Source organism: Sciurus vulgaris (assembly GCF_902686455.1).
Source record: "Sciurus vulgaris genome assembly, chromosome: 9".
NCBI lineage: Eukaryota > Metazoa > Chordata > Mammalia > Rodentia > Sciuridae > Sciurus > Sciurus vulgaris.
The window spans coordinates 25,899,805-25,913,666 of record NC_136469.1 but is presented as its reverse complement, the minus strand read 5'-3'; the positions used below and the strand labels follow the sequence as shown (position 1 = coordinate 25,913,666).

General features: G+C 43.8%; 1 protein-coding gene across 4 annotated transcripts in view; it reads right to left on the bottom strand.

The window, feature by feature from the left end:
* Positions 1 to 13,328, bottom strand: part of ARHGAP10 (Rho GTPase activating protein 10) — a 296,650-nt gene extending 283,322 nt beyond the window's left edge. For 2 of the 4 annotated variants that reach the window (XM_079154582.1, XM_079154581.1), the window contains exon 1: positions 12,899 to 13,326. In XM_079154582.1, coding sequence (XP_079010708.1) covers positions 12,899 to 13,052 — 154 coding nt within the window. In that variant the 5' untranslated portion in view covers positions 13,053 to 13,326. Of the gene's footprint in view, positions 1 to 8,362; positions 8,805 to 12,898 lie in introns of those variants that run through there. The other 2 variants (XM_079154583.1, XM_079154584.1) reach the window with 2 other exon arrangements.
* Positions 13,329 to 13,862: the final 534 nt, after the last annotated feature.

The following is a 13,862-nucleotide window of genomic DNA, read 5'->3' as shown; positions in this document are numbered from 1 at the left end:
ACAGCTTTTTGTGCTTAATGTCTACAATTTGATGTGTCTAGAGATAAACACCTGTGAGACCATCAAACCAACATCGCTATCAATGCCACCACCTCTGAAAGTTTCCTCCCACTCCCTTTGTGTTTTTTTGCCTTGGTTCCTTTTGTGGTGGGAGCATTTAATATGAGTTCTTATCTCTATCCTCCTTTAAAAAAATAAAAATTTTAAAAACTGCAGGTGATGCTGCCGGTGGAGCCAGGGCCTGGCGCATGCTGGACAAGTACTCCACACGGAGCCACACCCCTAACCCCCTACATAGCATTTAAGTATATTAATCATAGGTCCTATACTGTACAGTAGAGCCCAGGAGCTGCATCACACACTGAACCAACAATCAGCTTCCCTTGCCCCATCCCCAGTCTCTACACATCTCTGTGGTGAGCTTTGGCTCTATGCAAGTACACAGTCCCTGGCTGCCTGCTTCTTCACCCCAGTGGGAGGTGCACAATGCAGGCTGGCCAAGTACACCACCCACCATGTCTTGGTGATAAATCCATACTGGGCGAGTGACCCAGAACTGCAACAATCCCCATTTATGCTTGTTGTCCTAGCATATTACTCTCAAAAGTATTCAGGTTGAGCCTATATGGTCTACTAGTTTGGATCTGGAGCGTCCCCCAAAGGTCCACATGCTGAAACCTTGGTTGCCATATGGTGTCACTACTAGGAAATAGTGGTATCTTCAGGAAGGAAGCCTACCAAGAGGAAGTTAGATCACTGGTGGGGGTGGGAGAAGTGTCTTGAAGGAGACACTAGGTCTGAGCCCCTTCCTCTGTCTGCTAGCCACAATGACACAAACAGGTCTCCTCAACCTGGTGTTCCCACCATGATGTACTGTGCTGCCACAAGTCTCAAGCAACAAGGACCAGCAACCATGGACTGAAACCATGAGCAAAAATAAATCTTCCCTTTATTTTTCTCTAGTATTTTGTCACAGTAACAGAAAGCTGACCAATGCAGTCTGCCAAGCTCTAAGGCAGAGTTTCTCTGTCTCAGCACTACTAACATTTGGGGTTGGAGGATTCTGTGTTGGGGTGCTGTTCTGTGCATTGTTGGGAGTTCAGCAGCATTGCTGGCCTCTACCCACTAGATGCCACTAGCATCATCCTATTGTAACACTAAAAATCTCAAGTTTCTTTATTCACACTCACTCCCTCCTATCTCAAGTCCTTTTTTCTCCCACCCATGACAAGCTGATGGTCCTCAGGAATCGCCCTGACCTACCTTGCCATCTCACTTTACACTCTACATCCCCTCTTTGGGCAGGTTCAGTATTCAGTTGCAAGGCATCATTTTCTAGCTCTAAGCTGTGTCTCCAGAATCCTCAGCTCTATTCCCCACCCTTAAATACACACCCATCAAAGAACCCAACTACTGAACACGTCCACTAGATAGCTCAGAAGGTACCTCAGCCTCATCATCCAAAACCAAAACCCGTTCCTCTGGCTGGTCTACCCCAGTGAGCAGCCACCACCTGCCACAGCCAGGAACTGAGGCACCACCTCACCCCCATAGCCTGCGGCCTCTGAACCTCACTGCTCTCCTGCCACCCAAGGCTCTGGCCCAAATGAGTGACCTCCCAACCTCCAGTCCCTCTTTCCTGTACCTCATTCCCACAGTCACAATGCCCGAGAAATTTCTCTAAGCAGCAATTCTGCTCATGCCAACCCCCTGCTCAAAATCTTTCCATCACATCCCACTCTCCACAGGATGAAGTCTTTAGCCTGCTGGGGAAGGCCCTGGACCCTGGGTCCCCTGTGCAGTCTCATGTCCCACCCAGCAGAGCTCCCCAGCACACTGCAGCTCCACATTCCCAGCCACAGGACAGGCTATGCCCCACTTCCAGGCCTCCTGGATGCACTGTCCCTTGAACTCTTTCCCATTCTAAGCACAGAAAGCCTGTAACCCTCCTTTTGGTCCCACCGGTTACTTCAGGCTGAGTATCATTCAAAATGCTCAGACCAGAAGTGTCTGGGATTTTCTTTCCCATATTTTGGAATATTTGCATATACATAATCAGGTATCTTGGGGATACGACCCAAGTCTAAACATAAAACTCATTTACGCTTCACTTACATCTTATATACATAGCCTGAAGGTAATTGTACAAAATATATTTAATAATTTTGTTCACAAAATGTGGCGTTTTCCCCCTAGTGTGGAATTTCCCACGCATGGTGTCATGTCATCACCATTTTCCAGGTTTTGGAGAATTTCAGCTTCGGATTGGAGATGCTCGGCAACTGCTTTCTTGGTGTCTTCTTTGAATCCCCAAAACAATCCTATTAACTATAGTCACAGAATCCCATTTGACATAATCTATAAAGCAATTTCATTTATGTCTCCCTCGCCAGAGCTCTACCTTCTGCAAAGATATGCGGGGTCTCTTCACTGTTAAGCCTGCAGCTACCCGCTCACAGGAGCAGGAGGTCAGGTCATGGCATGACACCTGTCCCCCACTATCATAAATAATGTTACTTCAGTGATGACTGTGAACAGTTTCTTTCCTCTTTTCTACACCTACCAAACAATTCGCTGTGGTTCCAGTACACTTTCTAAGTACTTTAAAAATAATTTAATCTTTAGAAACATTTTAAACATTTGACTACTATCCATGTTCTACACAAGAAAAAAATACAGAGGTAATCAATTTACCCAAGGTCACACATTAAATAAACTAAACATTGAAAACCATGATCTTTAATATCTTTCTTATGCTGCTTCTGACTTGCATTTCACAAACTAAAAGCAAAACAGAACCACAGAAGTACTATCTGTTAGATTCTTAAGTGAATGTATTGACATGTCAGTGACATCCTAGCTGGTACGTGTAGTTTTACCCTCCAAACTTTCAAGTGAAGGTCTTCAGTCATATTCTGGATTTCAACACAACTATAGGTGGTTTCTCCTTTTCATAAATGAGGCCCCTATGGAGCTCTGTGCTTCAAAATATTGTTAGCTTTAAAGAAAACATTCACAGATTATTTCTGTTGTCCCTATTGATAAAGTTACAAATGTGTTCAACGAAAGGAAGTCAGAATAGAGTCCTTTAAAAAATAATAAAATAAGCCAGGTGTGGTGGCACATGCCTGTAACGCCAGCTGCTTGGGAAACTGATGCAGGAGAATTGCAAGTTCAAGGCAAGCCTGGGCAATTTATCCAGGCCCTGATTCAAAATAAAGGCCTGGGGCTATAGTTCAGGAATAGAGCATCCCTGGATTCAAAATCCAGCACCACAAAAAAATAACTATAAGCCCCTGGGCAGATTTCTAAGACTTTTAACACCTATTGTGAGAGTTAAATACCATCAACCAGTCCAGCATGGTGGTAAGCACCTGTAGTCCCAGCTACTCAGAAGGCTAAGGCAGGTGGATTGCTAGAGTCCAGGAGTTAGAGGCCTGCCTGAGCAAGAGTGAAACTGTGACTCAAAAGGAAACAAAAAAGATCACCCAGGGAAAAATTGTGTCTTACTATAAAAAAAATTTAGGCACTGAGGACTTAAGTAACCTGCCCCAGGTCACATAAGCGATGGGGAGTGGTGAGGGGGGAGGTGGGTGGCAAACACTAAGTTGTTTAGAAACCATTAAACATCCTATATATTCAGACCATGCAGATCTAGGTCAATGCTCTGGCCAAACTGAGTTCCTCCAGCCACACACCTCACCCTGACTTACTATAAGGGACTAAGGCCTTAGCACCCAAGGGCAGAAGATGCCTGTGGGTGAACAAGTCAACAGGTGGGGAGAAATTACACTCAAATATTAAGTGGTACCAGATTAACATCTTCCTCAGGACACGGAAGAAATTCTAGTTGGACCAGGGAGTCTGGCCCGACGGTGGCAGCTGACTAGGGGTGTGATACCTGCTCATCTCAGGCCTTAAAGAGATGCCTGCCCTTAGAATGTCAAGTGTCAGGGGTTTTTCAGTGTGTGTGTTTATTTAAAGAGGATGTCAAGGCTTTCTCAGTGTGAAAGCATCCACTTGGCAAGTGTATGAATTACATTCCTACATAGGGATAATTCCTGTTAGCTTTGAGGCTTACCTCAAGATGCCAACCAATCCTGCCTAAAGTTCACATTCATCTGACCTGACCGGATCAATAATTGCCAGAAATCTTCATGTGCATTGTTTATCAATGTGAATAATATTCATAAACTTCTCTACATTTTAACATTGGAAGTCTAATTCCAATGAAGCAAAAAGGCTTGAGGGATTGTTTTTGACTTAGATAAGTCATATTTTATAGTCCTGAAGTGTACACCAGCTTACTCCAATTACCCACATCGAGTTGATAAACTATCAAAAAGAAAATTTAGGGCTGGGGTTGTGACTCAGTGGTAGAGCACTTGCCTAGTGTGTGTGAGGCCCTGGGTTTGATCCTCAGCACCACATACAAATAAAGGTATTGCATCCACTTACAACTAAAAATATTTCAAAGAAAAAGAAAATCTAGGGCTGGGAATATAGTTCAGGGGTAAAGCATCTGTCCAGCTTGTGGGAGTACCTGGGTCCAATCCCTAGCATCTCAAGAAAATGTTTTAAATGTTTGAGAGATTTGTGGATTAGTAACAGATTATGTTCAAAGCTGGTACTTTAAAGTCTATAAAATTAATTTTAGTAAAGTCTTTCATAAAGAATATTCTCCATACTAATTGTTTCAACACCAAAATTAAAGTAAGGGCCCAAGGTATAGTTCAGTGTGAGAGTGCTTGCCTAGTATGCATGAGGCCCTGAATTTAAACCCCATCACCACAGAGGAAAAGGGATGGAAACCAGCATGAATATAAGGTGCATCATAGAACATCAACTGAAATCTGTTCACATGTCACTTCTACAAAAAAACTGAACTAAATGAAAAAGCTAATTCATTCCATTAAAGATGAATCTCACAAATATTGAGGGGGAAAAAAAAAAAACAGGTATCCTGAAGCCATTATATAAAACGTAAAAACATGTAGAACATACTACATATTTAGGAATCTGGATAGTTATGTTAAAATGCCTAGAAATAAACAGGATTTGAGAGTTTCTGCCTTTGGGGGGAAGACAGGAAAGTACACAAGCTTTTATTTATTTATTTATTTATTTATTTATTTATTTATTTTTGTGGTACTGGGGATCAAACTCAGGGCCTTGTGCTTGCAAGGCAAGCACTCAACCAGCTGAGCTATCTCCCCAGCCCAAGCTTTTATTTCTTAAGCTAGAGAGCCAATACATGGATGTTTGCCATGAAAAGTCTTCATATCTTTTTATATTTCTGAAGTATATCAAACTTTTTAATGCTAAAAAAGTGCACACTGGTAATCCCAGGGATTCAAGAGGCTGAGGCAGGAGGATACCAAATTCAAGTTCAGCCTCTGCAACTTAGAAGTCTCAAAATAAAAAGGAAGATCTGGGGATGTAGCTCAGTGGCAGAGCACCATGCCATGGGTTTAGCCCCCAGTACTGCAAAGAAAAAAAAAAATTTGATAAAGGGTAAGGATGAGAAAAGGGGAGGAAGGTAGAGAGATTAAGAGGGGAAAGAAATGGCATTTTTGTGAGTGAAGGCCTATGTCTTATCATGGATCCTATATCAACACAATCTCTGAATGTCTATACTTATAACACAAATTGGCAATCAATTTTAAATAAAATAATGATCCCAAGGGGCCTCAAAGTTCAAATTTTAAATCATAGTTACTGTATTAAGCCCATAAGAATATTCTCATAACTAAATCAAATGTTAGATCCAGATAACTGAAATTTAAATCACCCTAACATGCGTAGAAGACCAAAGTTACACCCTTTCACAGCTTATTATTGTGGTTAAGGGTTTGGGGAGTCAGACAAACCTGGTTTCACATTTCAGTTCCACTAGTGACAAACTGTTCAATTCCAACAAGATATTAATCCACTTAAAATCAGTTTCTACAGATTAGGAAATGGAGTAATTTTATAAGATGTGGTAAACACCACATTCATTGATTCTTGCCCCACCCCCACCATACTAGGGATAGAACCCAGAGACACTTTACTACTGAGCTACACCCTCCAGTCCTTTATTTTTGAGACAGGGTCTTTCTGACTTACCCAGGCTGGCCCCAGATCCTCCTGCCTCAGCCTCTTAGGTCACTGGGATTACAGGTGTGCATCCCCATGCCTAGCTAATTCTTAGCATATAAAGCCTATACCAAATTTAGCACAAAGTAAAGCAAGTGGTAAATACTAAAAGTCAGTTACTATTAAAATTTAAATTATATTTTAAATAAAAACATTGATTGTAGTTTGTGATTGCCTATTTGACTCAAATGCAATTCTTAAAGGAACCTAGTAAAACATTCAAGATACCCTTACTCAGAATTATCTACAAATTTCTAAACACTTTCCTACAAAAGCTGAAATTAAGCCAACTTGACAAGTCCTTAAACAAAACATAAAAAGTCAAAAGCAGTACTTGACACTGAACCCCATGACAAGGTCTTAAGTTATATTTCTAAAATTGAACTTTATAGAAGTGACAAAAGGCACCACTATTTTTGTCAACTGTGGCCAAATGTAAACTGTTTACCTGAACACTGCCACAGAGTCACTCAGAGTATGATTTAACCTGACAGACTATGTTTTTTTCCTAATTATTGGCTCTTTCAATACTCTATATACACACAAAACAGGAATATCTACATGTGGCAGGTGATAAATAGCTAGTGGGGTCAATTCAAAACAGCTTCTCTGGGAATTTGTCCAGGGACATTGAGGATTCCTTTGTACACAACAAGATTACCTAACAGCTCTTAGGAATTTGCCCAAGAAATTACAAGAAGTCGTCTCTGTCTTCTTGCTCTCATTGTGAATTCACCATAGCAAATACATGCACCATTCATTAAATTGTAGAGTTTCCGGGATGTGAAATGCTGAACTTGATGTCCTCAAAAAGTATCACTGTGACTTTAAGTGTCTGAAGTCGTCAGTCATTGATGTTACTCTTATCTCAGTACCTTGCACATGGGAGCAGCTGTGCTCCCTCAACTCTTATCAGTTCCCTGAATGTGAAGCCTCCTGCCCACTGCCTGAACCTCAGCTGGCTCACCAGATTCACAGCAGCCCAAGGGACACCTTCCACTTCACCTTAAAATTCTGTGAATCAGGAATAAGTTCTAGAAAATATTTTTCCAAGGTGCAATCAAGCTTTAATTTGCCAACTTATTTTCAAGATCCTCCATATTCTGAACTACATTAAAAATTTGGAAACATTTCCATGGTTGGACAATTCTGCCCTCTTGGTCACTGGTAATAACTTGGAACAGAGACACTATGAAGAGATAAGTACAAAAAGGTTAGATAACTGGTCAATGGGCCAGAGCAGCCATTTTCAGGTAAGAAAAGGACCTTGACATTAGAATATAAAATTGCAATTTAGGCGATATGTCATAACTGCTAACCTTTGACATAAGTGTTTTATACATATCAACTCATTTAGACCAACTAGTAATCTAAACCAGTACTGTTATAATCTCCAATTTACAGAGAAGACCAGATACAGGAAGGCCAGGTTCCACAGCTAGTAGATGGCTGGGTTAGGACAGGGACCCCTACAGGTTAAACTCAATCTTTTTAAACTGTATTCTCTCATCGGCTATTTTAAAGTTAAATAGAAAATTCCCCTCCTCTTATTCCTCCTCTAGATATCTATGCTGTTCCCTGGGCCACCCCCAAAAAAAAACTCAGCTGAAAAAGGAGATGACCAAAGGAACCTCAGGAGACAGGAGGACAAAGAAAGTCAGTATGTCAGAAAGACACTGTGAACACTGACCAGTGAAACATTCTAAACAAACAGGGCCAGGCTGGTGTTGGAGGCAAGGCTGTATATAGGAGCCACTCTAAACAAAGTCAAGGACCACCTGACCACCTCTTCAGCTTTTAAAGGCTTTCTGGTCCCCTCACTAGCTCAAGTCTGACCTGGCTATCATATTCACAGCAGTCAGCTGCAGTAAAAACCCAAGTGAGTTGAAGACTCACCCCAACCATAGAGGGTTCACTGTGATTTCTTTGGGGTAAAGAGTACATGAATATTCCTATCCATTCAGGGAAAATTTTTATTTGTAAGTTACTTGCTTTTAAAATATTCGATTTTCTATAGCTAAGTTCCTGTTGGTGCCAACAGCACAAAAATTTAAAATTATACATACCACGCCATTGTTATTAGGGTGTTAAGCAGCAGAAAAACCAATTCGAACTAGCTTGTTATTTAACAACTGTCCAGATGTGGGTTGCAGACATAGAACAATCCAAGGCTCCTACAATTGTATCAAAAATGCAGATAAAATTAACTCACTAATCCACTTACCTTCAGGATGGTTCCACTCAAGGGCCCAAGATGATAGGCAGCAATTCCAGTAAATCACAACCTAACAATCTAGTAGAAGAATGGAGCGCCATCTTCATTTGAGTCTTGTCTGAGAAAAGGAAATCTTTTCCTGAAGTTTCCAGCAGACTTCCTGTCATGTCAAAAATTATCCTTACTTGCCTCTCCCCAAGACACTTGGAAAAAGGGGATAGACACCTGAAAAACTGAGTTGATGGAATGGGAAAAGAATGCTATCTGGACCAACAGGAGCATCTACACAACTACTTCACAATTATGTTTTCCATACACTTCCAAATCATTTTATTCAATCCTCAGGACTTTCTGCATCAGTTCCATTTTTAAAAGGGTGGGGGGACAGGCTCAACTTTACAAAGAAAATTCTGCTATCTTTCAAATTTCAGTATGTCTAATGTAAGGGCAAATCAAGAAATATCCAAAAAAATAATAAATAAAAAACATTTCTCCAAAACAGTAAACAAAGATAGCACAATGTTGTGGGGTTTGTGGGGTGTGTGTGTGTGTGTGTGTGTGTGTGTGTGTGTGTGTGTTTTCTTAAGGGAAACAAGGCAACAGTCATTAAAATACCAAGGTCTTAAATATCAAAACCAAGTCTAGGAAGACCTAAATTCTAGTCCTGGCTCTGCCACTAACAAGGTCCTTCATATCCTCTTCCATATCTGTGGGAACAGGTTCACTTATGAGGGTCCCTTCAGCTTAATACTTACACAAATTCAAGTTTACTTAAGAATAATTCAATATAACCATGTAAGTGTTTAATAACAGTAAGGACTACTTGTTAAAACAATTTTTTTCCTACCGAATATTTTCTCTAGAACGCCTAAAGTTTGAGAAAAGCATATATGGTTTATGGCTGTTTCTAGCAAACATGTTTGTATAAAATTGTAAGCACCTGGGCTGGGGTTGTAGCTCAGTGGCATAGTGCTTGCCTAGCATGTGTGATGCACTGGACTCAATTCTCAGCACCACATATACAAATAAAGGTCCATTGACAACTTAAAAAAAATATTTAAAAATTGTAAGTACCTGAAACTACATAGATGTCGCATGAAAAGCCTACCAGAAGTATAAGTTACACTGAAAGAGGACACTGGCTGTTCTAGGGAAGGAGTGACAAAAGAACTAAAAAGTCATTTGAACAAAGGGTCCATTGAATTGCAAGAATGCTCTCCAAATCTACACACACGTCAATGGCTCCCCCCCCCCCACTCCCCGCTGAAGCTCCTCCCACCCCTGCTGCCATCTCTGAACTCAACCTACCTGCCACCATCCAACACTGACTCTAAACCAACCCTTTCGCATCATGTCAGGCTTCGGCCAGAAAACTTTCAATAGCTCTCCGAGGGATAAAGTCCACATTCCTAACCTTACTTTAATGGCCCTCCATAATCTGAAACTGACCTTTTCGTTCATCCCACTCTACTCCCTGAATGCAATCCCCACTCCAGTCAAACTCCAATACTACAGGTGTTCCAGTTTCTTAGCCATTTCCAATCTGACAGGGTTCTATTCCTAACTTAAAAGCACCAACAAGTTCCAAACCATTCTCCCCACTAATCTACAACAAACTTGTTCCCAGCAAAGTTAGAATACTTTGTCACTTGACCTTTGAACATGTATGTCTGTGAATTCTCCGTTTCTTCAAGAATTTAGCATACTGCAGACAGGAGCTCAAAAAATGTTCCTTAGATTGAACTGAATTCAAGGACAGAAACTCAAGGGCAAGGCCCTCCCACTACTATTTTGTTATCCCAATTACATTTAGCAAATCATAGGTGCCAAATATTTGCTGACTACTAAATAATTGAATTCAGCAGTAAGCCTTCAGGCCCTTCATGCCTTCAGCTTCTTTGAATATTTATCAAAGATTTCAAAGACATTTCAAGACATTTAAATTACATAAATTCAACTAGTATTGAGTTCACTTAGGAGACATTACATGGCAATTGAAAGCAAACCACTAACTAGTTGGGCGTGTGGTGCACACCTGGAATCTCAGGGGCTCAGGAGGCTGAGGCAAGGGGATTACAAGTTCAAAGCCAACCTCAGCAATTTAGGAAAACTCTGACTCAAAATAAAATATAAAAAGGGTTGGGGATGTGGCTCAGTGGTTAAGCCCCTCTGGGTTCAATCCCTGGTGCCAAAAAAAACACACATTCTGAAACTTCACAAAATGCCACTTTTTTCAAAAAGTGTAAAATATCTGGAAATACAATCAATCTGACCTAATTGATTGCTATTCTTTCTACAGATCCTCCCCCTCCTGTCCTTCCTGGACTCTGGACCACAATGTTTTAGGAAGACTCAAATGGGGCTGGGGATGTGGCTCTGTAGTAGAGTACCCGCCCCAAGTTCAATCCCCACACCCGTGCGCACACACCCTCAACTGGGTAACAACTGACCTAGACTAAAATTTAAAATGATACATCGAATCACTTGAAATACTGCAGAACCGCACCAACACCTCCAAGAAAGAGATCCAAATGAAGCCGAACACAATTATGTGACCTGCCCAACTGACATATATATACCAAGGCCTCAACAGTGAAGAATTAAACTCGAGTCTCCTGACTTAGGTCCAATGCTCTTAATCTTTGATAGGAATTAGAAGTAAAGCTTTATGGAGCAAGTGAGCAGGAAAGTAGAGTCCTATCCAACTAGCTAAAGCTAGTTTTTTGTCTTGTTGTCACAGGAAAAAAATTAATGGAAGAGAACAAGAAAAAAGATACTTTCCATTATTTCTCTTAAACATGATTACCAAGCATGCTTCTTATGGTGAAAGAATCAAAAGGAGTAAGACACTAATTCACAAATCCAAGAAACCTACATTCTGGGGAGAAAGGTAACAGCTGGCCCCCCAGCTGCACTAGCTGCTGTTGGAACAGGAGGCAACTTTCCTGCTGGCAGGGGAGCTAATATGCAGTCACAGAAATAGCTTTTTACCAGTGGCCAAACTGGCTTTGCCATCTGCCTCTCTCCACATCTCCAAATCCAGAGGGAGCTGCTATAGCAAGTAAAAGGTACCTGACCCCCACTCCCAGTGACACTGATTAACACTCCAGTTTGCTCCACCACCCTCTCTGCTCTTCCTTTTTCTCACCTCCTCCTTTCTATGCCCACCCCTTTATATTTAAAGCCCATCCTATTTCCCACCCAACACACATACGGATGCCAAGGACCTGGAGAGCATCCACCAAATGAGCCCACTCATTCCACGTCCCAAAGCGATTCCCGATCCTGATTTTGCAACACCAAAGATGTCACAGAACCAAAAGGAACCTTGGAGATCATCCAGAGAAGTTGAATGACTTGCTTCCAAAATTACAGGGATGGCTCACTAAATTCTTCCCATTAAAATGTATTTCAACTCATTCATTAAAATGGGTATTAACTTGGCTAGGCCTGTGCTGGGTATAGAAGACAGTATGTTTTAATTTCCTTTAGTACAAATGGTGGTGGTGAGGGGTAGCACGGGTTATTTTTCCCAGAAGTGCTGTCATAAACAAGTGTACAATGGACAAACTAAGTGATAAAGGCCCTAACAGGACCTGGAGGCTGGATATTGCCCAGGTCCTTGTCTGCTGCATGCCTCAGACGTCTTATAAGAATGAAAAGGCGCACTCAAGGCCATCCTCAGAAGGGACTATGGGTTTCAGGAGTGGTCAAACTGCTCCGCTCCTAAGTCCAGATTATCAGCCGCATCACCAACTGTTTCCGCACAAATTTCAGTCCACCTCTCTCCAAGAATTTTCTCAGCTACACGATCTACATTTGTGTTTTCTTTTGAGTTTTTCCAAAAGAAAGAGATCAAAGGAGGAAGGCCTTAAGTCTGACCAGGATAGAATTCTCTTTACAAGCAACAACCCCCACCCACCCGGGCCAGGGGACACGCTGTCCCTCACCTTTTCAAGCCCCAATCTTTGAACCCTCCTCAGCACTGGAGGAGAGAAGGAAGGAATGTGCAGAAAGCAGCATAAAGCCAGGTGGACTTTCTGTTTTGCCACAGTGAGGGACCTGGGAGGAGACTGTCGGGAAAGATCAAAAATGACACACAAAAGGTGCAGTTTAGGGGACTTCTGACGAATTCAACACCCACGGGGTTTCAAAGAATCCCCAAAGAAAGTTTTTTGGAGAGGTCACTAGATAAAACTAAGAAAACTGACTTGTATGTTCAGGAGACTGGACAGTTTTAGAGTACAATAAACCTGACCCGCGTTACTGAGAGCCTGGGGTCGGTCCCAAAGGGAGCGCAGCGCGAAAGAGCGATCAACCTGGGGCCAGGCGGGGCCCGCAGGCAACGCGCTCCCACGCAGGGCTCCGGGCCCCCGCCTCCGCGAAGGGCCAGGAGCGGGAACAGGGACTCGCGGCCGGCTGCCTGGGGGAGGAATGGCTCCCGGGACTATCCAGACGAATCTCTTAATTCCTCCGGCCGCTAGCCCGGGAAGCTCCTCCGGCCCCGCCGCGCCGCAGCCCTTCCGCGCCCGGGTCCCTGCTTACTCTTGGTGGCAGCGATGAGGTTCTTCCCGTCCTTGATCAGCTCTTTGATGAACTTGTTGGTCCTCTCAAGCTCCGCTTCGTGGGCACGGATCCTCTCCCGGAACCACGGGCTGTCGAGGTAGCAGTCGCTGAACTCCAAGGGCTGCAGCCCCATGACTGCAAAGGTCCGCGCCTGGGGCGCACAGTCTCCGGCCCGCCCGCTGCGCGCTACAGCCGGAGCCCGGCTCCGAGCCGGTGGCCAGGTGCGGGGTCGCGCGGGCCAGAAGCCCGGGAGAAGCTAGCAGTACCCGGAGCGCAGGGAGCGCGGCACGGACATGTCCCAAAAAGCTGAGCCTGGCGGCACCGAGGAGCCGCCGGCTAGACGAGCGAAAACTGCGGCGCCCCAATCCCGGCAGCCCCGCGAGCTTCAGCGCCCGCCGCGCTGCCCCGCCCCGGGCCCGCCCCGCGCCCGCCCGCGCCCCCTTTTCTTCCCTCCGCCTTGCCTCTCCCTCCCTTCTCCTCCCTTCCTTCCCCAGACGCCTCTTCCTTCTCTTCCTCACGCGCAGTTGCCCCTCCTCTTCCTTCCGAGGCGTCCTGGGTCTAGAATTTCGGCCCCGCGGTTCTCCTCCGCCCCCGGGCGCCTGCCCCTCCCCTTTTCTTCGGCTCCCAAGTTCGGGGTGACTCACAGTCGGCTCCCCGAAGTAGGGAACCCGACCTGACGAGGAAAGAGCGAGAGTCTTAAAAGCAATGCTTAATCCGCGCAGCCGGACGTGACTCCGAGGCGGCGGGCCGGAGGAAATGATTGATTCACTTAATATCATTTATCCGAGGCTGCGCACGGGCTTGCACGCGGGGCTCTCGTTTTCCGTAACCACGTTCACCCATTTATAGTAAGAAGCTTGGTGTAGCTCCACCTGAGAGTTTTCTTGGTAGCCCTGCCGCTCCTAGGACGCTTCTCTGCGTATCCATACTAAATGGCTTAGGT